The sequence below is a fragment of the Osmerus eperlanus genome, chromosome 4 (genome assembly GCF_963692335.1).
Source record: "Osmerus eperlanus chromosome 4, fOsmEpe2.1, whole genome shotgun sequence".
Lineage (NCBI taxonomy): Eukaryota > Metazoa > Chordata > Actinopteri > Osmeriformes > Osmeridae > Osmerus > Osmerus eperlanus.
In genome coordinates, this window is record NC_085021.1 from 4,828,468 (window position 1) to 4,853,090 (window position 24,623).

General features: G+C 44.3%; 3 protein-coding genes across 5 annotated transcripts in view; 1 reads left to right on the top strand and 2 right to left on the bottom strand.

Annotated features, from left to right (window-relative positions):
* The window catches only part of LOC134018370 (leucine-rich repeat-containing G-protein coupled receptor 6), a 68,243-nt gene extending 59,369 nt beyond the window's left edge, over positions 1–8,874 (top strand). The window contains exons 15-18 of the mRNA XM_062458281.1: positions 1,497–1,622; positions 3,451–3,602; positions 5,687–5,767; positions 6,102–8,874. Coding sequence (XP_062314265.1) covers positions 1,497–1,622; positions 3,451–3,602; positions 5,687–5,767; positions 6,102–7,255 — 1,513 coding nt within the window. The 3' untranslated portion in view covers positions 7,256–8,874. The remainder of the gene's footprint in view (positions 1–1,496; positions 1,623–3,450; positions 3,603–5,686; positions 5,768–6,101) is intronic.
* A 287-nt stretch (positions 8,875–9,161) lies between these two features.
* On the bottom strand, positions 9,162–16,106 carry ube2t (ubiquitin-conjugating enzyme E2T (putative)). 3 transcript variants are annotated; one of them, XM_062458293.1, is made up of 7 exons: positions 15,961–16,105; positions 15,470–15,595; positions 15,287–15,356; positions 15,069–15,174; positions 14,603–14,701; positions 14,433–14,516; positions 9,162–9,514 (listed from the first exon to the last, which is right to left on the bottom strand). In XM_062458293.1, the coding sequence occupies exons 1-7, from the start codon at positions 16,016–16,018 to the stop codon at positions 9,389–9,391; spliced, it is 669 nt and encodes a 222-aa protein (XP_062314277.1). In that variant the 5' UTR covers positions 16,019–16,105; the 3' UTR covers positions 9,162–9,388. The 3 variants fall into 3 exon arrangements, with proteins under 3 accessions (XP_062314277.1, XP_062314278.1, XP_062314279.1); XM_062458294.1 differs by having other exon boundaries at positions 15,470–15,593; positions 15,899–16,056; XM_062458295.1 differs by lacking the exon at positions 14,433–14,516 and having other exon boundaries at positions 15,961–16,106.
* A 4,250-nt stretch (positions 16,107–20,356) lies between these two features.
* Positions 20,357–23,222, bottom strand: zgc:194242 (uncharacterized protein LOC100005854 homolog). Its single transcript, XM_062460481.1, is given in 4 exon segments — positions 20,357–20,469; positions 20,472–20,525; positions 20,685–20,865; positions 22,968–23,222. Coding segments are annotated over 4 exon segments (603 nt in total).
* Between the last annotated feature and the right edge of the window lie 1,401 nt (positions 23,223–24,623).

Genomic DNA, 24,623 nt, shown 5'->3' on the forward strand with positions numbered 1-24,623 from the left:
GAGTGGAAGGTCTCTAAGTAGCCTAACCTTATTGCTTTAGGGGAAATAGTACGAAAATATGTGCATATTACATTAGTTATTAAACTAGGCTATTACATTAACCTGGGGGGGGGGGGGGGGGGGGACAGACTTATGTCGTTGTTGTAACATTCATTCATTATTCCACAAATGAAAACACTGATCAACCATAAAAACAATCGTAATGGAAAATATGAAATATGATATATAAAACTGTACAAAACAGAATAAGGAATAACAGATTAAGGACACTCAGTCCTCAGTGTCAGGACAGTTATCTCCCAGTTCCTCAGTTTCTTTTGTGTTGGCACAATTACAACAACGACATAAGTCTGTGCAACACAGTCCTGCAGAAAAACATGAACATCTGCCTGTCTCACACGCACTTTTGCAGCCGCAGTGTATCACATGCAAAACACTGTCAGGGGCCGAATTTCTGTTACGTGCAAGGTCCCATCCACTATTTGCCAAACATATCCATCCATGTTGACAAAAAGCAGCTACCTTATTGGTGTAGAACGATCACGTGTCGAACCGTGCCACCAAAATCCTATTACGCTCTGAAGAAACTAGTTCTGCATAAAACATAGACGCAACGATAATCGACTGGAATTTCAGCGACAAACTTTTTTTTGGTAGCTTAGCACGAATCGTTCTTTTTTATGAGCTAAAGATTGTGTCGATGCCAGACTGTGGAGCGGGAATCATTTTCTAAAATACTTTTCGTGGTTCACCTTGCAGCCTATAGCTAGTTGAGGTAGGCTACAATAACAGCAAGAGGAGCCATTCAGTGATCTGACGTAGATGGGTCAAAATGACGCAGATAGGTCATTTTTTGGGCTCCGTCCATTAAAACCTGATCTGAAAACGGAAGAGAAACTGTTCTACGGTCTAACTCCACATTTCAGTGCGACAAAGTTTTCGCGCTTTGCACATGCTTTCAGGAACTAATTTCACAAGTATATAATGTACTGAGAAGCAAATCTTTGAATTTGCTTAAAGAAGAAATTCCATGGAAACTATATTTGTACTTGTTTACTCCTTTGTATAATACTCACATCTAGACGTAAAAACATTTTGAAAGTGGTGGAAACTGTATCCTCATGCCAAAACAAACTTGGTTTGTCTGTGTATACATAAACTAAGTGAAATGTGTTAGTACTGTCCTTGCTACTGTTAGGAAACAGGAGGTATTGAAGTTGTTTCTAATTTGTGAGCCACAAATTACATCTTTTTTGATGAGGTTCTCGTACTCATACGCTCTCTCACTTTCCCATATTGTGCTTTTCTTTTTTCGGTCTCTCTTTTTTGTTCTGTTCTCCCTCTCTCTCTCTTTCTGTCTGTCTGTATGTATGTCTCTGACTTCTCTCACTACACTCATCCTTGTTCATCCCTCTTTTCTGTCTCTTTCTCTCCCTCTGTCTCTTATATGTTGCTCCTTTGTCCCCCCCTCCCTTCACTCTCCTTCTCACTCCTAGGGACCTGACGGAGAACCATCTGAGCACCATGCCGGTGGGGGGTCTGGGGGGACTCACTCACCTCAAACTAAGGGGGAACCTGGAGCTGTACGAGGCATTCAACCCCGACCACTTCCCCCGCATGAGGTGAGACACACACAACCAGACACGCCAAACATATAGTTAAAGACATGAGCGAAAGATGGGTAGAGCTCATGCCAACATTTGGAGTAGAAAGTTGAGAAGACTACAGTACAGTAGACTAGAGCAGAGTAGACTAGACTGGACTAGAGTCGAATCAAGTAGCACATAATATACACTGTAGTTTGCAACACCAAATCCAACAATAGCCAAGATGAGCGAGTCCTGAGATCTTGTAAGGATGCGACCACAACGTGGCCGGCTGGCAGAGGCTGGAAACCCCAACCGTTCCAGCTGACATTCGGAGCCTGATCATGGCTTCTCAAACAGGTGAGAGTAGTTCCTGGAGCCCTTTAATGTCCTGGGAGTGAAGCACAAGATGTGGAACTTGATCACTAGTAGAAATAGCATCACGAGGGAAGGATAGATAATAACCCTGTAGCTCACGTGTAGCATTACCAGATGTGCTGTCTGTTGAGTCTATTTTGAGCCTTTTTCATTAGGTTACCATGTCTCTGCAGCCAATAGCCGGCAGGTATGACATGTCATTTCAGGTGTGGTCTGAACTCACCTCTTCGTCATCCGTAAGGAAATGGACCCATGGAGCCAAGTTGTTTATCGTTGTTGGACATAGTTGTCTCTGCTAGCAAGCGCCTTTCCTTCAGCGCCGGTAGCAGACCTTTGGGCGCCTCAAGGACAAGACCCAAAAACATAATAATGTGCCAAGATTATTATTTTTAAATGGCTGTTTCCAACGGTCTGTAACTGGAGACAGGTGACCACCCAACCTTCCCACCCCGCTAACCCAAGGCTATATCAACATGACCCACATCTCCCAATCGGATCTCTCATTGGTGTGCACAAGCATTGAACTTCTCGAATACATGCAGACGCCTGAAACAGCTGAGGGGTGTGGTAGCACGGGGCCACAGAGACTGTCAGCTTAGTGGTTATTACAGTCAGAACTGATGCCAGTTATGTATTTTCATTTGTCACAGGCTTACTGACATACTGTAGACACTGTGCTCACTGCACAGTGTCTTCAAACATTTCTGCATTTAACCTTTCGTTGAGTCACAACCTTTAATGAGTTTCAAAGGCTGGAAAGTCAGTCAATAACCATATATCTTAGCCTGGCTCTGCCCTCCTACGTACTTCCGCTCAATTTTGTTTTTGCTTCTGTACATAGGTCTGGCCATGAGGTACGTAAGTCAGATTTTTCAGGTTGATTTTCTACCAGCGAATCAGCGAACAGAGGGAGTGGCTGAGAACGATGACGTTGATGTCGTGCGCTAGTTTGTGTTGTAGTTCCGTAATGGCGGCGGAGAAAGATGCGAGCAAAGCCATTCGGTCCGTTGTGGCAACGCTGCCGAATATCCAACAGCTAAAGCCGGAGCAAGAACAAGTTTTGCTGAGTTTTGTTGGTGGCCATGATGTTGTGGCCCTCCTCCCCACAGGGTTCGGGAACAGTTTGATTGTCCAGCTACGGCAGCTAGCTCTGTTACAGTAGTGGTGAAGGAATTGGCTAAGGCGAACGCTAGCGATTGGTTATGGCAGATCAGAGTGGCTCTGGGCAGATCCAATAGTTTTAAACTTCAAGAGTACCCGCCTACAATGGAGCGAGGCCAGACTCTCTGTACAAATGCAATGTACGAGAGTCTGGTTAGGACCAGGCTAATATATCTAGAAAGATGGATACATTATTTTTTTCTTTTCAAGGTGTCCCAGTTTTTAGGATGTTTTGGCATGTCAATTGAAATTACAGCATATTTACACAAAAATACATTTCTCTATGAGTGTAAAGGTTGCCCCTCCATCACTCTCTCTCTCCTAGGGTGATTGAGATGCCGTATGCCTATCACTGCTGTGTCTACGGGTCATGTGACAGCTATAAGTCAGCCAACCAATGGGACACAGAACAGCGCAACGAGGAGGAGTTGCACAAGAGGACAGTGGCCTTATACCCTATCCATGCCGACACACACTGTAAGCACAAACACACAATAACCACATTCACACGTGCACCAAGTGAGAAACAATATTTAGTTGATGCATTTATGTTGACCCTATGCAAATGCAGGTAAACAAATAAGTACATGTACACACGATCAAACGCACACAGATATATTTTATATACAGTATAAAGACGATTAATATAGCCAGTCTCTACTCTGCGCCAAAGATCCCTGGGTTGTATTTTTGTCTGTTGGAATTGGGTAAGTTGAAAAACATGTTGGGACTTCCTGAAACCACAGCAAACTGCCAGTTCACTCTCTCAAACACACACACACAAACACACCTTTGTTCCTTCTGCTCACACCTACGTACTGTGGAATACCACATTAGATCATGTTGTAGACCAAGGGTCCCCAAACTTTTTTTCTGCGAGGGTCAGATAATTTTCCTTTCTTTAACCCTCGTGCTGCCTTCGGGTCACATGACCCAAAGGTTCATAACGAACCATCGTTGTGTTTACCCAATTTTACCCAATACAAAAACAAATAAAAATATTTTTTTTTTAACCTTCGCAATGTGGGGGGTCTGAGACAGCCCAACGGTTAAAAGAAAATGCTTCACTTTGTTTTTGTATGCGGTAAAGTTGTCGCAATACGACGGTGGGTCACAATGACTGATGGGTCAGAACGACCCGAAGATAACACAAGGGTTAATGTGGGGCCGGGTCGGTCTGTAACAGAAAATTACATGGGCTGGAGTAACTACCAGTATTATTGTGGAGATTTTATTATGATATTAAATGTATTTATTATGCTAGATTAGTTTATTATTTTGTTATGCACCATACATCCGTAAATATCAATTGGTATATAGCCTATTAAAAGAGCATTATTACTATCGTAATGACCTTTTTTCATATTCATTGCTATGGAAATCTTTTTTTTTTCTTATGTATGCAAAATTAATCAGTGTGAACTTTAAAAAAAAACAAAACAAAAAAATTGTCTCTGGCATTGTTCAGAGGTCCGGTCCAAATGCGTGGGCGGGCCGTATTCGGCCCGTGGGCCGTAGTTTGGGGACCCCTGTTGTAGACTAAAATAATAACACAGCACAAAGACAGTTACAGTGAATAAAAGCCGATTAAAACCCAAAACCCAAGGTTTCTTCATAAAGATAATAACTAGAATAGAGAAGTCTGATCCAAACACTGCCTCCACCTCAGAGAAAAATACAAACAGGCCCATAAAAACAGGTACATGCCATCATAACATTTAGATTAAAAAAATAAATACCATTAGTTAATTTACTGTACATTTTAACATTTATATTTAATTCATTTAGCAGATGTGTTGGAGGGCCGCATCAATGATAACTTGAACTTAATTCTGCTCACTATTCATTTTCTCCCATTGTAAAAAGCAGTAAAGTTTATATTTTGATTAGCTGCTACTGGTTATCAGAAGAATAAGGATATTCTGTAAATATTTATATAAATATTTTACATTTTGGTGTTGGTCAAATGAGAAAAGACTATAGATGCAGTATGTTAAAGATATGCAATTGATCAACTTTATACAAAAAGCAATACTTTTTTTCAGTTCATTTTGTTCTGTGATCAAGGTCTGCAGTTTAACTAGCAAACCATCAGCGGCCCGCGCCCACTGAATCAGTCAAGTTCTTATTATGTCCGCGTTCGTTTTTTTCTTTAGTCCCTTAGTGCCAATTTAAATTGTAATCCTTCAACACAGCGACCCATTCTCCACAAACCTGTTTCTGGCAAAAGGAGAACAAGCGATTCGTTCGTGGAGAGGCAGCGGATGCGAGGAGGTTAGGTGCACCGGTGCGACCTAGGAAAATTTGTTGTCGCACCCGTACAAATTTTGGTCGCATAGAGCCCTGATATACATTTCTTACTGTACGTTCGGCGCACAATTACATAGCAAAACTATTTTACTATATGATGACATTATGTCGGCTGAAAGCATCTCCTAGTTAGGATAGGATTTTTTCTATTTGTAGTGACCTCGTCCAATATTCAAAATCTTCTCAAATAAAGGACTTGGAAGGACGTGTGTTTTGTGGCTCTGATCTCTATCTCTGCTGGTGTGTTGTAGATGACCCTGACCTAGAGGAGTTCCAGCGGGAGTTAGAGGAGGCCAAACTGCAGACTAGTGTCCAGTGTACACCTATCCCAGGTAGGAGGATGACGAAGTAAATAACTGAAATGGATCTGGACTTGCAGTGGTATCCACTTTTCTTTGAGGTGCACTTTTCATTGAAGAGACCTTAAAGTGATACCTGAAATAAAAGAGAGGATCTTGAGTCAGATGTCAATATCAGCGTGAACTATTGGATGATGATGAACAGTGTCCGTGTTATTGAAGTTGTATGTCTTTGCCCTTCTTCTCGCTTTCTCTTTTTCTCTCCCTATCTCTCCATTGGTGTCTCTCTTTAATCGTTCTGTCTCTCACTCTCTCTAACCCGGCTCCTCTCTCTTTGACTCCTCCTTTCTCTGCCTCTTCCCCTCAGGTCCATTCCGTCCTTGTGATTCTCTGCTAGGCAGCTGGCTGGTGCGTGTAGGCTTGTGGTCCATCTCCCTGGTGTCTCTCCTGGGAAACGCTCTCCTGCTCCTGTCTCTCTTCGGCTCAGCGGGCTACCTCTCCCCCCTCCGCTTCACCGTGGCCTGCATGGGGGCGTCCAACCTCCTGACAGGCGTGTGCACCTGCACGCTGGCCCTGGTCGATGCCCTGACCATGGGTGAGTTTGGTCGCCACGGCGCCCGCTGGGAAGGCGGGCCCGGTTGCCAGGCGACAGGCTGGGTGTGGGTGTTTGCGTCCGAGGCCAGCGTGCTGCTGCTGACCCTGGCCGCCGTGCAGTGCGGCGTGAGCGTCACGTGCGCACGCGCCTGCCGCAAGTCTCCCTCTCTGGGCGGCGTGCGCACGTGCACGCTATTCTGCCTCACCCTCTCCCTTGCGCTGGCGTCCCTCCCCCTGGCCGGCGTGGGAGAGTACGGCTCCTCCCCCCTCTGTTTGCCCTCCCCCCTCCCCCCCCCGGCCACTCGCTCCACAGTTGCGCTCGGCTTTCCTCTGGCCCTCATCATGATGAACACCTTGTGTCTGCTGATAGTGACCGGCTCCTACATCCGCCTCTACTGGGAGTTGCTGAGGGGGGAGTGTGAGGGTCTGTGGGACTGTGCCATGATCAAACACGTGGCTTGGCTCATCTTCACCAACAGCCTGCTCTACATACCCGTAGCCTTCCTCTCCCTCTGCTCCCTACTGGGTCTACTCCCTCTGGGCGAGGAGATGCTCAAATCAGTCCTCCTACTCCTCCAACCTCTCCCTTCTTGCCTCAACCCCCTCCTCTTCCTCCTCTTCACTCGTGACCACACCCAGTTCCTGCTCTGGCCCCGCCCCAAGGTACGCTTGCAGCTGCGCCGCAACTGCACCCTCGACTCGCTGGTGTCCGTGGAAACCGAAAAGAGTTCATGCTCCAACTCGTCCACCCAGTCTCTCACCGAGGGTGACGCCCTCTATGCCAGGGGCTCCAGCCGGCTGGAGCCAATCCGATTTTCCCACTGCTCGTCCACTTCCTCCTCCTCGTCGGTGCCTCTCATCCCCTGCCAGACGCCCTCTCCCAGCGTGCGCGACAGAGAGGAACATAGGAGGCGCTGTGAAAGATGACAGTTTCCTGAAGATGAGTAACCATGAGACCAACACAAAGCCTTGTCCGCTCTATCACAGTGCTTACCCCCCCCTCTCTCCCTGACCTGTCTGGTCAGGGAGAGAGGCCTGGCTGACTGATTATATGGCGTTATGGCTGACTGGCTGGGACCCTATGGAATTGGACCATCAAATAACAACAGCAAAGACTATATGGGTCCCTTCAAACTGGGGCCACAGAAACAGTGAGTGAATACACCACTCACTAATTGTCCCTAACAGTACAGAGTACAGCCCAAAGTGCCTTTAATAGTCCATTGAGGGAGAAGACCCAAATTAATCGAAACTCAACGTCAAGACATCTGGAAAACGGATCAAATGAGGAATTCAAAGATGCAGACAAGTCTGTTTAGTAAAGCACAAATTAGAGCCAGGTACTATGCAGTGTAGTAAACTGCATGGTACTCAACACAAAGCTCCCACCAGAACACAAAGCACCCACCAGAATGGGAGCTTTGTGTTTGTAAATCTGAGTATAAACCGTACTGGAATATATGCCGGGAACAATGATGCAAGCAATGCACGAGTATAGGCGATCTTACAGCATGCCGTTGCAACACACTTCGAAAACGAAAGTAAGTGCGTAATGTATGTTTTCTATTGCCCGGGATTAACTAATATTTACCTTTAGCCGCGTGAGTTCTAAATATTTCCGACGACCCCCAAAGCGTAAGTTATTTTTCCGAAACGGTAGCTAGCTGGCTTTAGTGAGCTTCTGCGCTAAGTTAGCTAGCATAATACTCGTAGCAATGCTACTACCATGCTAGTGTTACTTGTTAGCCTTCTCATTAGTACATTTTGAAGCCTGTTTTGTTATAAAAACGTTCTATAAGCCGCTTCGAAATATAAGCCTCACCACCACAAGAAACAAGTAAAATCGGGGTATAAACCGCTGCTTTATTTCCGAAAAATACGGTAATCTTAGCGTGTAATTTAGCGTTAATATCAACAGAGCGGTATGGAGCTGACATTAGCTAACGTTGATGTAACATAACATTATTTGCTACATAGTTTTATGTGGCCTGTCTCGTCACTGCATCACAAGCAATTCCACGATTCCGAGACTACAACACTCATAGTCTACTATACCATGGACAACATTGGTTAGCAAGGGTTCTTTCATACACTTCTTTATTAGAGCAGATGGTGGTCTAGCGAAAGATGAAATTATAGATGCATAGAACATGGTTAGATTAAAATATCAGCTATATAGCCTATCAGGAGAGGATATTTCATGGCTGCATTATAAGGCAGGTTTGGAAAGCAAAGCAAAAACTGTAGCAGTCTAAATCTTCCCTCAGAGAACTTAAGTGTTTAGGCTCTTAGTTTTAGTGATGTTATCTTCCAAAAAGCTTTGGTATAAACTGGGTGGTAAACAAAGTTGTCAGGTTTTTCTGGCCCTCGGACAGTTCTAGTGACTTCTATAGAAGCAATGCTGTACAGCCAGATCAAGTTGTCTTATAGACTGAATGGGATGTAGCTTGGGTCCTTCTACAGACTGTTAGAATAGCTAATGTACATACAATGTAACTACCTCTGAACTAACATGTTATTGTTTAATTATATCCCATTGTTATGTCTCTCCTTGTTTTATGATCTTAAAATAATTATATGATTACATTTAAGAAAATAAACCCCTTTAGTTTGTAAAAACAGACTTAATATTTTGTATGTATATAATTTGTTTAAAATGTATAAAAGATTGTTTGAATAAAATGAATAGCGTAATCTGTTATGTTAGAAAAGATGATTTATCCGTATTATATGGATTTCCTACTTACAACCATGTGACAGCGCAAGCACATAGTGATATATGGTATGCTCTATGCAGAATGTCAAATGAGCCTTCACAAATGAGCAATGAATGCACTGTTAAAGGCAAATATATTTATTTTTCTTTATTTGAATTTTTGATATAAGGAGGAACATAGCTAAGAAAGGTAATTAAGAGTGTCCATGTATAAATCTGTGAATTCATCTTGAGAACAATTGAACACATAAAAAAGACAAACCAGAAGAATCCATACCCAAACGAAACAGAACAGTAAAAAAAAAAAAAAAAAAGTGATCCAGTGAGGTGTGACCTCACTGGATCTACACACACCCTCTCTTGGGTTCCTGAGGCCCCACCCCTGGCTGCTCCTGCCCACTCGGGGTGTCTCTCTTCCGGGACAGCGACTTCTCTTCCTTTTTGCCATCCTCCTTTGACTCTACTACTCCCTGCACACAAACACATGGACCTGTATCAAATTCTGTGTCAAAGTAAAAATCCACTAATGAATTAAGTTGAACTTAAAGATTCCATGACATGCTGTTTTTTGGATGCTTTTATATAGGCCTTAGTGGTCCCCTAATACTGTATCTGAAGTCTCTTTTCCGAAATTACAGAATTACAGCCACTACGAGCAGTCCCACAATGAGCTTTCTTCAGGATGTGCCGTTTCTGTGTCTGTAGCTTTAAATGCTATGAGGAAGCAAGAGGCAGGGCTAACTGCCATGCTTCTGTCGTTTGTAAGCCATGATGTCTCTCGAGGAAAAAACAATATCGCGCTCGCACGGTTGTATCTCATTTTCTCATTGGTGGGCCAAATTCTCTGTGCGGGCAAAAAAGAGAAAGGGGAGGTAACCTTCACTCTTATGACGACATAAGATTTCGAAAACCGAGTATTTGAGCTTTCATTTTCTCAAAGGTGGAGAAGAATACCCAGGGCTTGGTTTACACCTATCAAAATTCCTATCCACTGCGGGACCAAAGGCAGGCTAGGGGAACTCATATTAATGTTAAATAACCTCCTAAAGTGACATTTTCATGTCATGGGACCTTTAAAGGCCATATGGCAGGTTAATTTTTCCAACGAATTTGCGCTATTTGCTAGTTGGTAATAAACATTTAAACTGTAATCCATTGTATTTGATGTTGTTGGGTGTCACAAAACGGAATATAATATGAAAAAGTAGCTACTTTTGCAATGATTCTTCTTTCCCCCACAATGCATTGCATGACGTCACGTACGACCGACCAAAGCCCCCAACGTGTTTACAACGTTGGGGACAATAATTAATTAGGGATGATCTTGGGGGGATTTCTAGGTGGGACTGGCAAGTTAGCCCATAGCTAGCATGATGTCTTCTTTCTAGATAAGTTTACTGGTAGTACATTTACATTACATTTACATTTAGTCATTACACTTATCCACTTCTTATCCATCCCTCACCGCTCAGCCAACTGACTCCCTGGTAGTAGTCTACTTATCTGAACTACAGCTAACAACATGATTGTCCGGGACAAGTGGATTTTTTTGTAGGGCAGAGAAATGTACCTGCGCCACTGGACAAGTATAAACTCAAACTAAATAAAATGCCATGTTACTGTACTTGCACTGGCCAGCTTGCAAATACTGAGGATAGCCTACCGAAGTGGAGTTAGCCAACGTCGTTAGCGATGCTAGCTAACGTTAGTTTGCTAGCTGTATATAACATTTCACTGAGTCTTGCAGCTGTTTGATTGACTGAAATGATTATGAAATGTTATGTTCTACTAGCCATTTGCCTACTTTTGCAAGCCACAGTATCTCCAAGCCCTGATAGTGTAACTGAGAAGACGCAGTAATTCCTGTTTCAAGTAATAAGCCCCCGTTCAAGTGTTGAGCATTAAATTAGCTGCACGGTCTGTAGAGATATTGGGACGAAGCTGCAATACAGTACATAACAGAAAGTGTTTCATTCTGCAGAAATTGTGTAAATGTTTAATGTAACAAATACATTTTTTTATAACACCTCAATTGTTATCATTTGTATAATATTACAGCTCATCTTCGTTGGTCAAAGGCACAATCTTTACCCGGACGTGACTTTTGTGCATGGAAAAGTGAAACGTCAATGTAGGGCTACTTGTCCAAAGGACAAGTGCCTCAAACATTTAATGTCAGGCCCTGAATGATCACTGTCACTACATATAAAGAAAACGTTGACTTTCACTCGGTGCTATTCACTGACTGTAAAAAAAAAATGTATATGTGCACTGTTGTTCGTAGACTAGCTCCAGAGATAGTTGCTGCGTTGCTAAATGATACCAACTCAACAGGACACTTCACCAACTCTCCACTCATTCTCCTCGGACCATCCATTTAATTTGCTTTGACGGCCATCAGGTCTCGGCAATTCCTCATTTGCCCTCTCATGTCTACTTGGTTCGAAATTATACGGCTGCGGCCATCATACACATTAGTGGTTTTTGCCACCTCTGCTTCATCCCAGTCAGTCGCCATAGTTCTAGTACTAGGCTGAGGCTTCTCTCCTCCCCGACTCCCCAACGTGACATCATCGCCGATTTGCGCTAATATGCTAATACTAACACCAAAAACGACAAAAACTCATCTTTAACAACATTTGGAGACACCATTTGGAGATATTTTAAATGATACATATCTTGAGTGCTATGGAAGCAAATCGTTACCAAAATTCAAATGCAAATGCATTTCCAGAAATGCATTTGCATTTTAAGAATGTGGCTGCGTTATTTGACTCATAAATGAAATTAGTAATCAATCATCCTATTTACATTTTAATTTTCTTCTTCAAGAGTGCTCAATCTTTCACTTAATTAAAATGAAAAAGAAATAGACATTTGAGATTTAATTTTCAAAACATGCCCCAGCAAATAGATACCAAAATTCAATTTGAAATGTAAAATTTGAAAATTAAAATGCATTTCCAGAAATGCATTTTCATTTTAAGAACGTGGCTGCAAAATCGTGACCACAATTCAAATTCAAATGCATTTCCAGAAATGCATTTTCATTTTCAAGAACGTGGCTGCAAAATCGTGACCACAATTCAAATTCAAATGCATTTCCAGAAATGCATTTTCATTTACATTTATTCATTTAGCAGATCACAGGTCATTTTCATTTTAAGAACGTGGCTGCAAAATCGTGACCACAATTCAAATTAAAATGCATTTCCAGAAATGCATTTTCATTTTAAGAACGTGGCTGTAAAATCGTGACCACAATTCAAATTCAAATGCATTTGCAGAAATGCAAAATGAACGAAAAAGCATTCTGAGCGGCGCAGCAGAGTGACGTCAGTAGCCGCTCTTCTTCAGCTCCCTGCTGACCGAGCTATCCATCTTGTTCGGTAGGGGGCGGTGTGCACATCTGCATTGCATTACATTGCAAATGTGCCGGGAAATTGATTGAATTGCCGGGTCTTTAGAGCAGCGTTCCCCAACCGGTGCCCACCGGTCCGCGGACCGGTACCGGTCCGTGAGTCATTTCGTACCGGGCCGCACAAAAAAGAATTAATAACATTATTTCCTTTTAATTGATTATCAGAGTCTGAAAGACGTTTTATTCTGAAAAATGACCTGATTCTCTCCTTCTCCGCGGGCCTTTCCCCTGAGCAAAAAAGCTCTGCAAAGACGTGTGTTTACTCATTTTTTAGCAAGTTTGTGGGCTTTATTGAACGGTATCATGCGCGTCTCTTACTCTTGACACATGACAAGTGATAGCTACCACTCAATGAAGCCTGTTTGAGACAACAACTCTATCGGTGTTTTGGATGAAGGCTATCCTGAGATCGCCACTAAAGCACTGAAAACCCTGCTTCCATTTCCAACATCAAGCGGGATTTTCTGCCGTGACAGCAATCAAACAACATTTTGGAATAAGCCTGATCGAACTGGATATAAGGAACGCACTTCGGGTGTCACTGTCGTAGCTTATAGTCACACACAACAGTGGGACTGACACATCGAAAGCTAGCTAGTAACAATATAACGATGGAAAACCAGGCTAAGAAACTTAAATATGGGTCAATTGAAAAAACGGCTGTTTATTTTACATAAAACTCCAAAAACTATTTTTCGCTTAAATCAGCTAAACTAGGTGTGGAAGTCACTAACTAGGATCACATCAAACCCAGAATGTACATGCATTAGCAGCGCAGCTGTCCAGGGCCTATCTTTCCTCCCAGTCCGTTCTGCCGGTCCGTGAAAATATGTCTTACATGAAAGCGGTCCGTGACGCAAAAAAGGTTGGGGACCGCTGCTTTAGAGGACGCATCACAGACCATGGCGCTCCCTCAAATTGTGCAAACACTGTTAGAATTAGCTGAAAAGGTAGAATCTAATAATATATCTGAGTCTGATGCCCGTGACCGAGTAGAACAAGTCATAGAGAGCTTGGCTGCATACTCTGCCGTCACAGATTTACACATTAATAGTAGCTCTGCCACTGTTTTATTCATTGTTTGACATCAAGTTGCTCAGTCTGTGATGTGTCCTCTAAAGACCCGGCAATTCAATCAATTTCCCGGCACATTTGCAATGTAATGCAATGCAGATGTGCACACCGCTCCCTACCGAACAAGATGGGTAGCTCGGTCAGCAGGGAGCTGAAGAAGAGCGGCTACTGACGTCACTCTGCTGCGCCGCTCAGAATGCTTTTTCGTTCATTTTGCATTTCTGCAAATGCATTTGAATTTGAATTGTGGTCACGATTTTACAGCCACGTTCTTAAAATGAAAATGCATTTCTGGAAATGCATTTGAATTTGAATTGTGGTCACGATTTTGCAGCCACGTTCTTGAAAATGAAAATGCATTTCTGGAAATGCATTTGAATTTGAATTGTGGTCACGATTTTGCAGCCACGTTCTTAAAATGAAAATGCATTTCTGGAAATGCATTTTAATTTTCAAATTTTACATTTCAAATTGAATTTTGGTATCTATTTGCTGGGGCATGTTTTGAAAATTAAATCTCAAATGTCTATTTCTTTTTCATTTTAATTAAGTGAAAGATTGAGCACTCTTGAAGAAGAAAATTAAAATGCAAATAGGATGATTGATTACTAATTTCATTTATGAGTCAAATAATGCAGCCACATTCTTAAAATGCAAATGCATTTCTGGAAATGCATTTTCATTTGAATTTTGGTAACAATTTGCTTCCATAGAGTGCTGCCATATGGCCTTTAAAATCACACCTGGGCAGCATGGGAAATTCTTAATGGAGACACAGCACCCTCTTGTGCTTGGAAAGTGCCACTAGATTAGACTAGTGCGGTTGTATTGAAGTTATTTAGGAGCCTCCATATTTTTGGAATATGGAACTGGAACAAGTCTGGATTTCTTACTATGTTTTTTTGCATGGCGTGTTTCTGTGTCCATTTCCTGGCCTTATCCAGGTACAGCTGCTTGTTGTACTTGAATTCAGATGACTACAAGTAAAAGACAAAAATAGTCACTGGATAGTTTTTGGTGAAAACACAACCAAAACAACTGTGTATTTATGTGGGTGTCTTACTATATCGGCCATGAGGGGATCATCTGGGTTGGGTTCTGCCATCATCAGCTGAAGAAAAGTGAGGACCGTCGGGATGTTGAGGGAAGGCTTCCACGCACCCTGCATGAGAATGTTTAAGGAACGTTTTAAAATCTGAAACTCCCCTCCTTTACATCCTGAAGGAAAAATGCCTTGGACACACTGCCTGCCGTGTAAGATCAAATAAAGGCACATACATTTATACAGACAATACAACAATCAGCACCCTACAAACATGTGTTTTAAAAACCCTGAGCATACAAGTGGGTTTGGCTTTGATGAGTAAGGAACAAGTGTGTTTGTGGCAACTGAGCCTACATTGGGGGACTTAAAACTATCTACCAGAGGGGAGGAGCTGGTACTCAGTTTGAGTGGGACCAGCAGATAACTCCATGTCTCGTTTACCTAAAATGGTCAACACAAATAAAACCATAGAACATTCCAGTACCTTGGGCGGTAGCTTGAGGGCGTCATGGCAGATGCGTCCAGCGTTGTCAATGTTGGGGTGGTATATAGGTGTCAGGTACCGGATTTGGGGAGGCTCAAATGGATACCTAAAGTGGAGGTAGATGATGATGCCATCTGCTAGTTCATTCAACATGAAATGTTTACACTATCACAGAGGGTGAGAATTCACGTTTACAGTCCATTGATAGGACAACTTACCTTTCGGGGACCTTGATCTCCAATAAGAAGACACCTCCTTCAAATGGAGTTCCCGACCCACCAATTATGTCTACCAAAGAAAGTTGCGAATTTCAGTAGGAGGGAGTCTCCTACCTCCTCCTCCGATCATCTCCTTGTTCAGGTGATTAGGCAGTGTGCCGTGCATTTTCACGTTTCACTTACGCGCCCGGAGATCGTCCATCTGTCCCTCTGTCTGCCAGCACATTATCCCTGGCGGAGGTTCGGTGGTTAGTAGCTGGAGCTCGCGCTTCAGACGAGAGATCTTCTGCATCCTTGTCTGATTTATCTGTGAAAAATGTATTAACCTTTTTGATTAAGCAACACAATAAACGTTCACACAAACGAATACGATGTGTTTTGCCACCCACGAAAGAATGTCATTTTGTAATAGCGAACTACACCACGAATACAAGACTGCTAATGCTACTTCAATTAACGTTAGCAAGCTAGCTAAACTCTTTGAAGCAGGCTGCATATATCACCAGCAAACATTACTTTCTGTTTGCAAGTCATCTCTTGTATCTCATACACGGACGTATTATTATCGACACACATTAGCGTATTCATTGGGTTCATAAAACCAGGGCTTACCTAGAAAGTTTTAGCCTATCGTTTCCAAACAAACTATAGCTACACACATAGCGCACTCGCAGCTTCGAATTTCCCACGTTGTACGTCATCTGAACTCGACCCTTCCTTGGCTCTATGCATTATGGGTGTGGTAGTTTTACCAGCAAAAATGAATGAACAGTCGAACCCCAACGGCAAGAGTGCAAATTTGCTACCTCATTCTTCCTCTAAACCTGGGCCGGATCCAGGGGGGGGCTGGGGTGGGCTGCGCCCCCCCGGATTTCTGCCGCGCCCCCCCAGATTTCTGCCGCGCCCCCCCAAGCTCCTTCTGACTTCAGCCAAAATGGTTACATGTTGAAGCTGTGAAAAAGTCTGTTAGTGCTTTTAGGCTGCAAGGTGAACCACGAAAAGTCTTTTAGAAAATGATTCCCGCTCCACAGTCTGGCATCTACACAATCTTTAGCTCATAAAAAAGAACGATTCGTGCTAAGCTACCAAAAAAAAGTTTGTCGCTGAAATTCCAGTCGATTATCGTTGCGTCTATGTTTTATGCAGAACTAGTTTCTTCAGAGCGTAATAGGATTTTGGTGGCACGGTTTGACACGTGATCGTTCTACACCAATAAGGTAGCTGCTTTTTGTCAACATGGATGGATATGTTTGGCAAATAGTGGATGGGACCTTGCACTTAACAGAAATTCGGCCCTGACAGTGTTTTGCATGTGATACACTGCGGCTGCAAAAGTGCGTGTGAGACAGGCAGATGTTCATGTTTTTCTGCAGGACTGTGTTGCACAGACTTATGTCGTTGTTGTAATTGTGCCAACACAAAATAAACAGAGGAAGTGGGAGATAACTGTCCTGACACTGACAGTGAGGACTGAGTGTCCTTAATCTTTTATTCCTTATTCTGTTTTGTACAGTTTTATATATCATATTTCGTATTTTTCATTACGATTGTTTTTATGGTTGATCAGTGTTTTCATTTGTGGAAGAATGAATGTTACAACAACGACATAAGTCTGTCTCCCCCCCCCCAGGTTAATGTAATAGCCTAGTTTAATAACTAATGTAATATTGCACATATTTTCGTACTATTTCCCCTAAAGCAATAAGGTTAGGCTACTTAGAGACCTTCCACTCATAAAGTATGTTCTAAATGGCATAAATGCTGCCAATTATTAATTGACGTATTAATAATTGACGTTGGTCAGTAGCCTATCGATTAAGGTACTCGAAAGCATGTACACTGTCTGCTTCATTTGAGCTTGATAGGCTAAGCAATCTGTAGCAAATAATAACAATAAACCCACTATTTATTAACCCTTGTGTTATCTTCGGGTCATTCTGACCCATCAGTCATTGTGACCCACCGTTGTATTGCGACAACTTTACCGCATACAAAAACAAAGTGAAGCATTTTCTTTTAACCGGTGGGCTGTCTCAGACCCCCCACATTGCGAAGGTTAAAAGAAAATTATTTTTATTTGTTTTTGTATTGGGTAAAATTGGGTAAACACAACAATGGTTCGTTATGAACCTTTGGGTCATGTGACCCGAAGACAGCACGAGGGTTAATTAAAACTACTTCTGCATAATAATGCACCGAAAATACAAACGTAAGCAAAGGCAGCAATCGCTATCGAATCAACAGACATGTGCAATTTAGCTAGCAGGGGAATAATACAGATCACCAGTTAACTTAATTTAAATTAGCAAGAATATAGACTAATACAATAGCAGGCTTAAATTAACTGACAAGTTAGCTATACGACTTCTCAAAGTCGCACAATCTCAACTGCGGTGTGAAGCGCGTATCCATGCTATTCTCCGACATGCACTCTAACAATCACATAGACCAGTGATTGTCTGGTTGATATTGGGCAACGTAGGTTAGAGCTCCGCATACACGTTTACCGATAAAAGTGAAATCAACCTAGAATCTCTTGCCACTCACTCACTTGTTCTCGAAGTTATTGTATATCGGTCTTTTGTGGAGTGCTTTTGACGAATGGTAAAGTGTAGCATTGGTGTTTAATGTTAGACCCTGGAATTTCATACTTCTGTTTCAGTTGTAACAATGGTTCTCAGTTGCCCCTGCCCGGAAGCGGGTCACCGGGGCCCCCCCCCCCTGGAGCCAGGCCCGGGGGTGGGACTCGATGGCGAGCGCCTGGTGGTCGGGCCTTTTCCCATGGGGCCCGGTCGGGCACAGCCCGAAGAGACAACGTGGGACCCCCTTCCAGTGGGCTCACCATCCGCAGGAGGGGTCATGGGGGTCGGGTGCAGTGCGAGACGGGCGGCGGCCGAAGGCGGGGGCCTTGGCGGTCCGATCCTCGGCTGCAGAAGCTAGCTCTAGGGACGTGGAACGTCACCTCGCTGGCGGGAAAGGAGCCGGAGCTGGTGCGCGAGGTAGAGAAGTTCCGGCTAGATATAGTCGGCCCCCCCAATCTGAACCCGAGCTGTGTTTTGTTGTTGGACTTCTGTGCTAGACACGGCTTGTCCATAACGAACACCATGTTCAAGCATAAGGGTGTCCATATGTGCACTTGGCACCAGGACACCCGAGGTCTCAGTTCGATGATAGACTTTGTAGTCGTGTCGTCGGATCTGAGGCCGAATGTCTTGGACACTCGGGTGAGGAGAGGGGCGGAGCTGTCAACTGATCACCACCTGGTGGTGAGTTGGCTACGATGGTGGGGGAAGACGCCGGTCAGGCCTGGCAGGCCCAAACGTAATGTGAGGGTCTGCTGGGAACGGCTGGCAGAATCCCCTGTCAGAAGGAGCTTCAACTCCCACCTCCGGGAGAGCTTCGATCATGTCTCGGGGGAGGCCGGGGACATTGAGTCCGAATGGGCCATGTTCCGGGCCTCCATTGTTGAGGCGGCTGACCGGAGCTGCGGACGCAAGGCGGTCGGTGCATGTCGCGGCGGCAACCCTCGGACCCGGTGGTGGACGCCGGAGGTGAGGGAAGCCGTCAAGCTGAAGAAGGAGGCCTATCGGACTTTATTGGCTGGTAGGACTCCAGAGGCAGCTGATGTGATGTGGGGGAAGCAGTGCACTGTCAACGCTGTATATGGTGGGGATGGTGCGCTGCTGACCTCGATGGGGGACGTCCTGGATCGGTGGAAGGAATACTTTGAAGACCTCCTTAATCCCACCAACACGCGTTCCGACGTGGAGGCAGAGTCTGGGGACATTGGGGGGGGCCCTTCTATTTCTGGGGCTGAGGTCGCCGAGGTGGTTGAAAAGCTCCGCGGTGGCAAGGCCCCTGGGGTGGATGAGGTCCGCCCGGAGTTCCTTAAGGCTCTGGATGTTGTAGGGCTGTCTTGGTTGACACGACTCTGCAACATCGCGTGGACATCGGGGACAGTGCCTCTGGACTGGCAGACCGGGGTGGTGGTTCCCCTCTTTAAAAAGGGGGAACGGAGGGTGTGCTCCAACTTTAGGGGTATCACACTCCTCAGCCTCCCTGGGAAAGTCTATTCAGGGGTGCTGGAGAGGAGGGTCCGTCGGATTGTCGAACCTCAGATTCAGGAGGAGCAATGTGGTTTTCGTCCTGGCCGTGGAACTGTGGACCAGCTCTATACCCTCGGCAGGGTTCTGGAGGGTGCATGGGAGTTCGCCCAACCAGTCTACACATGTTTTGTGGATTTGGAAAAGGCGTTCGACCGTGTCCCTCGGGGGCTCATGTGGGAGGTGCTCCGGGAGTACGGGGTACCGGACTCCCTGATCGGGGCTGTTCGGTCCCTGTACGACCGGTGCCAGAGTTTGGTCCGCATTGCCGGTAGTAAGTCGAACTTGTTCCCGGTGAGGGTTGGACTCCGCCAGGGCTGCCCTTTGTCACCGATTCTGTTCATAACTTATATGGACATAATTTCTAGGCGCAGCCAGGGCGTTGAGGGGGTCCGGTTTGGTGACCTCAGGATCGGGTCGCTGCTTTTTGCGGATGATGTGGTCCTGTTGGCTTCATCGGGCCGTGACCTCCAGCTCTCACTGGAGCGGTTCGCAACCGAATGCGAAGCAGCTGGGATGGGAATCAGCACCTCCAAATCTGAGGCCATGGTTATCGACCGGAAAAAGGTGGAGTGCAATCTCCGGGTCGGGGAGGAGATCTTGTCCCAAGCGGAGGAGTTCAAGTATCTCGGGGTCTTGTTCACGAGTGAGGGAAGGATGGAGCACGAGATCGACAGGCGGGTCGGTGAGGCGTCCGCAGTGATGCGGGCTCTGCATCGGTCCGTCGTGGTGAAGAAGGAGCTGAGTTGAAAGGCGAAGCTCTCTATTTACCAGTCGATCTACGTTCCTACCCTCACCTATGGTCACGAACTGTGGGTAGTGACCGAAAGAACGAGATCGCGAATACAAGCGGCCGAAATGAGTTTTCTCCGCAGGGTGTCCGGGCTCTCCCTTAGAGATAGGGTGAGAAGCGTTCATCGTTACAAATCCTCTGGTTTCATGAAAAAAATAACGAAATCTCTCATTTTCAGGTAGTGGCATATATGGCTTCAAAGATGTCACGATACTTAAGGTTCTCCATCCACACATCAGAGAACCCAGAGTCCCTCAGAGCCTCCTTGTATGCTTCCGGACGCCAGGATTGGATACCAACTGTACCACCCTGTTCAGCCTTAGCGTGGTAACCATAAGCCCACCTGGAGTAGTAGGAAAGAAGACATGGAGAAAGAAAGCATGCCAGGGAGAGTGACAGATAGACAGTCACTATATACTTAGAATTATTATGAGTTATTTGTTGTGTCTCAAAAGTTTAGATAGCGAACATAGCTGGGCTGTAGAGTTGGACCATGACTTACCTGGTTTCATCACCCTATGGATTTCTGAGGTACCTTTCCTCAGGTCTGGCCAGAAGTAGTAGCAGTTACAGTGGAACACTCTGTCCACACTACTGTCTGCCAGGGGCATGGTGGCCACATCACATTGATGCAGAATCACCTCCCCACTAGCCAGCTGCTCCTTCAACAGCTCTCTTGCTATCTACTGGGGAATGGAGGGGAAGATGATCAGGTCTGTTGTCTATTCACATACAGTTAGGTCCATAAGTATTTGGACATTGACACAATTTTCATCATTTTGGCTCTGTATACCACCACAATGGATTTGAAATGAAACAATCAAAATGTGCTTTAAGTGCAGACTTTCAGCTTTAATGTCAGGGTATTTACATCCAAATCAGGTGAACGGTGTAGGAATTACAACACATTTTATATGTGGTCCCCCCCTTTTTAACCCTTGTGTTATCTTCGGGTCATTCTGACCCATCAGTCATTGTGACCCACCGTCGTATTGCGACAAATTTACCTCATACAAAAACAAAGTGAAGCATTTTCTTTTAACTGTCGGGCTGTCTCAGACCCCCCACATTGGAATGGTTAAAAGAAAATTATTTTTATTTGTTTTTGTATTGGGTAAAATTGGGTAAACACAACAATGGTTCGTTATGAACCTTTGGGTCATGTGACCCGAAGGCAGCACGAGGGTTAAGGGACCAAAAATAATTGGACAAACTAACATAATCATAAATCTAATTGTCACTTTTAATACTTGGTTGCAAATCCTTTGCAGTCAATGACAGCCTGAAGTCTGGAACCCATAGACATCACCAGACGCTGGGTTTCGTCCCTGGTGATGCTCTGTGAGGCCTCTACTGCAACTGTCTTCAGTTCCTGCTTGTTCTTGGGGCATTTTCCCTTCAGTTTTGTCTTTAGCAAGTGAAATGCATGCTCAATTGGATTTAGGTCAGGTGATTGACTTGGCCATTGCAGAACATTCCACTTCTTTGCCTTAAAAAACTCTTTGGTTGCTTTCGCAGTATGCTTCGGGTCATTGTCCATCTGCACTGTGAAGAGCCGTCCTATGAGTTCTGAAGCATTTGGCTGAATCTGAGCAGATAATATTGCCCGAAACACTTCAGAATTCATCCTACTGCTTTTGTCAGCAGTCACATCATCGATAAATACAAGGGAACCAGTTCCATTGGCAGCCATACATGCCCACGCCATAACACTACCTCCACCATGCTTCACTGATGAGGTGGCATGCTTTGGATCATGAGCAGTTCTTTCCCTTCTCCATACTCTTCTCTTCCCATCATTCAGGTACAAGTTGATCTTGGTCTCATCTGTCCATAGGATGTTGTTCCAGAACTGTACAGGGTCTTTTAGATGTTTTTTGGCAAACTCTAATCTGGTCTTCCTGTTTTTGAGACTCACCAATGGTTTACATCTTGTGGTGAACCCTCTGTATTTACTCTGGTGAAGTCTTCTCTTAATTTTTTTACTTTGACACAGATACCCCTACCTCCTGGAGAGTGTTCTTGATCTGGCCAACTGTTGTGAAGGGGTTTTTCTTCACCAGGGAAAGAATTCTTCTGTCATCCACCACAGTTGTTTTCCGTGGTCTTCCGGGTCTTTTGGTGTTGCTGAGCTCACCAGTGCGTTCTTTCTTTTTAAGAATGTACCAAACAGTTGATTTGGCCACACCTAATGTTTTTGCTATCTCTCTGATAGGTTTGTTTTGATTTTTCAGCCTAACGATGGCTTGCTTCACTGATGGTGACAGCTCTTTGGACTTCATATTGAGAGTTGACAGCAACAGATTCCAAACACAAATACCATACTTGAAATGAACTCTAGACCTTTTATCTGCTCCTTGTCAATGAAATAACTCCCATGAGGGAATAACATACATCTGGCCATGGAACAGCTGAGCAGCCAATTGTCCAATTACTTTTGGTCCCTTAAAAAGGGGGGGGCCACATATAAATGTATTGTAATTCCTACACCGTTCACCTGATTTGGATGTAAATACCCTGAAATTAAAGCTGAAAGTCTGCACTTAAAGCACATCTTGATTGTTTCATTTCAAATCCATTGTGGTGGTATACAGAGCCAAAATGATGAAAATTGTGTCAATGTCCAAATATTTATGGACCTAACTGTATGCAGTGTGTTTCCTCTTTCAATCTTAAAAGTTGTGGATAAAGCCAGTACTCCTACACAACATTTTAATTTTTATAAAATGTCACAAAGGAGGATGATCCTCCCCTGACAAGCATCCACTGACACACTATATGTCACCTGGTGCATGTACTGAGAATAGTCCACTCCTACGAGTTTGCAATTGGGTCGTGTGAGCAGTTGGGCTGCAGACTGTAGACCCAATCCCGGTCCGTGTCCCAGCTACAGAACTGTATCACCGGGCTGAATCCCACACAGCTGCACCATGTTCTCCTCCAGGATCCGGTTATGCGACTTTAGAAACTTGGTGACCAACCACCCTGCAAGTGAGCGTGTCGGACGACCCAATTCCTGTGATATTCTCTTTGCATACATCCCTGCAGAAAGAGGTAGTCGAGAGAAAGTCATTTTCCTAATCATTTACATTTTATGAATGCATTGTTTGATTTAACATTCTACTCAAATAGTGCATAAAGAAAGTACATTTCAACGCTGTACCAGGGTGCTACAGTAGTGTACAGGCAAAGTTGAGTGCGCAGGGTGGAGAGGTTGAGAGAGCGAGACAATGTGAGCAACTGTGCAGCACCGAGCAAGAATTTGTGAGAGAGCATCTATCTAATAATGCCAGTAATCTCTGTTTGTGTGTGTGTGTGTCCCACTTTAGTTTCCTACGATTATCTGGAGAACTGGGCACTGCAAAGTTTGAAATGTCGAAGGTCTCCTCTCTATAATCCAAAAGAGTGTAGATTATAACCGGATTGACGTTGTTCGGATCAGCATTTTGATTTTTTAAATAACAATCCCCATCTTTCATGTGCCTCCATGGGCATCATGGGAACTCAGCCCCTTCACTCTGATTGGTACGAGCCCCTTCACTCTTCTGTGTTCATCCCTCGCACCATAAACTTCACTAGTGGGTGCATTAGGAGGTTGTATCAGAGGCTGTATGATAACTTAAGTGATTTTTTAATGAACTAATGCGACTAACAAAGGCATTCACAATGAAATGAAACTAAGCTCTTAACGCACCGTAGATCGTAGTAAGGAAAATAGGGAAATTCTGTTTCAGATTCAGGCATTGTTAGAATAATCTGGTGTCAATTTGATTTTTTTTATCCAATTTTGAAAATGTAATTGAGTTTAGAGCAGTTTTAATACCATTCTTCCGGTCTAGCTTTAAAGATCCTGTAAAGTAAATTCCATGTTTTGCTTCTAAGTACATTATATACGTGTGAAATGAGTTCCTGAAAGCATGTGCAAAGCGCTAAAACTTTGTCGCACTGAAATGTGGAGTTAGACCGAAGAACAGTTTCTCTTCCGTTTTCAGATCAGGTTTTAATGGGCGGAGCCAGAAAATGCCCTATCTACGTAATTTTGCCCCATCTACGTCAGATCACTGAATGTCTCCTCCTGCTGTACTGTTATTGTAGCTTACATCAGCTAGCTAGCTAGCTTCAGGATGTCTCCCACCACCCGCAACTGCATCTTCCCTGGATGCAAGAACTCCAGCTGCGCTGCAACGCCATTTAAGTTCCCTGTTAATAATGAAAGGAAAAATAGGTGGATAGATTTTGTGAAGAGCCACGCTCATGGAAAGCTTCGGATAAACTCCAACAGTCGCCTTTGCACTGACCATTTCACGGCGGACAGTTTTAACATGGACCAGAGACAAACGGGGTTCACCAACGCATGGCTTCTCTTGCAGCGCGGAGCCGTACCGAGCATCGCCCCCCGGCCGTTCACCTCCGGTCGCACCTGGACCATCCACCGCCGCCT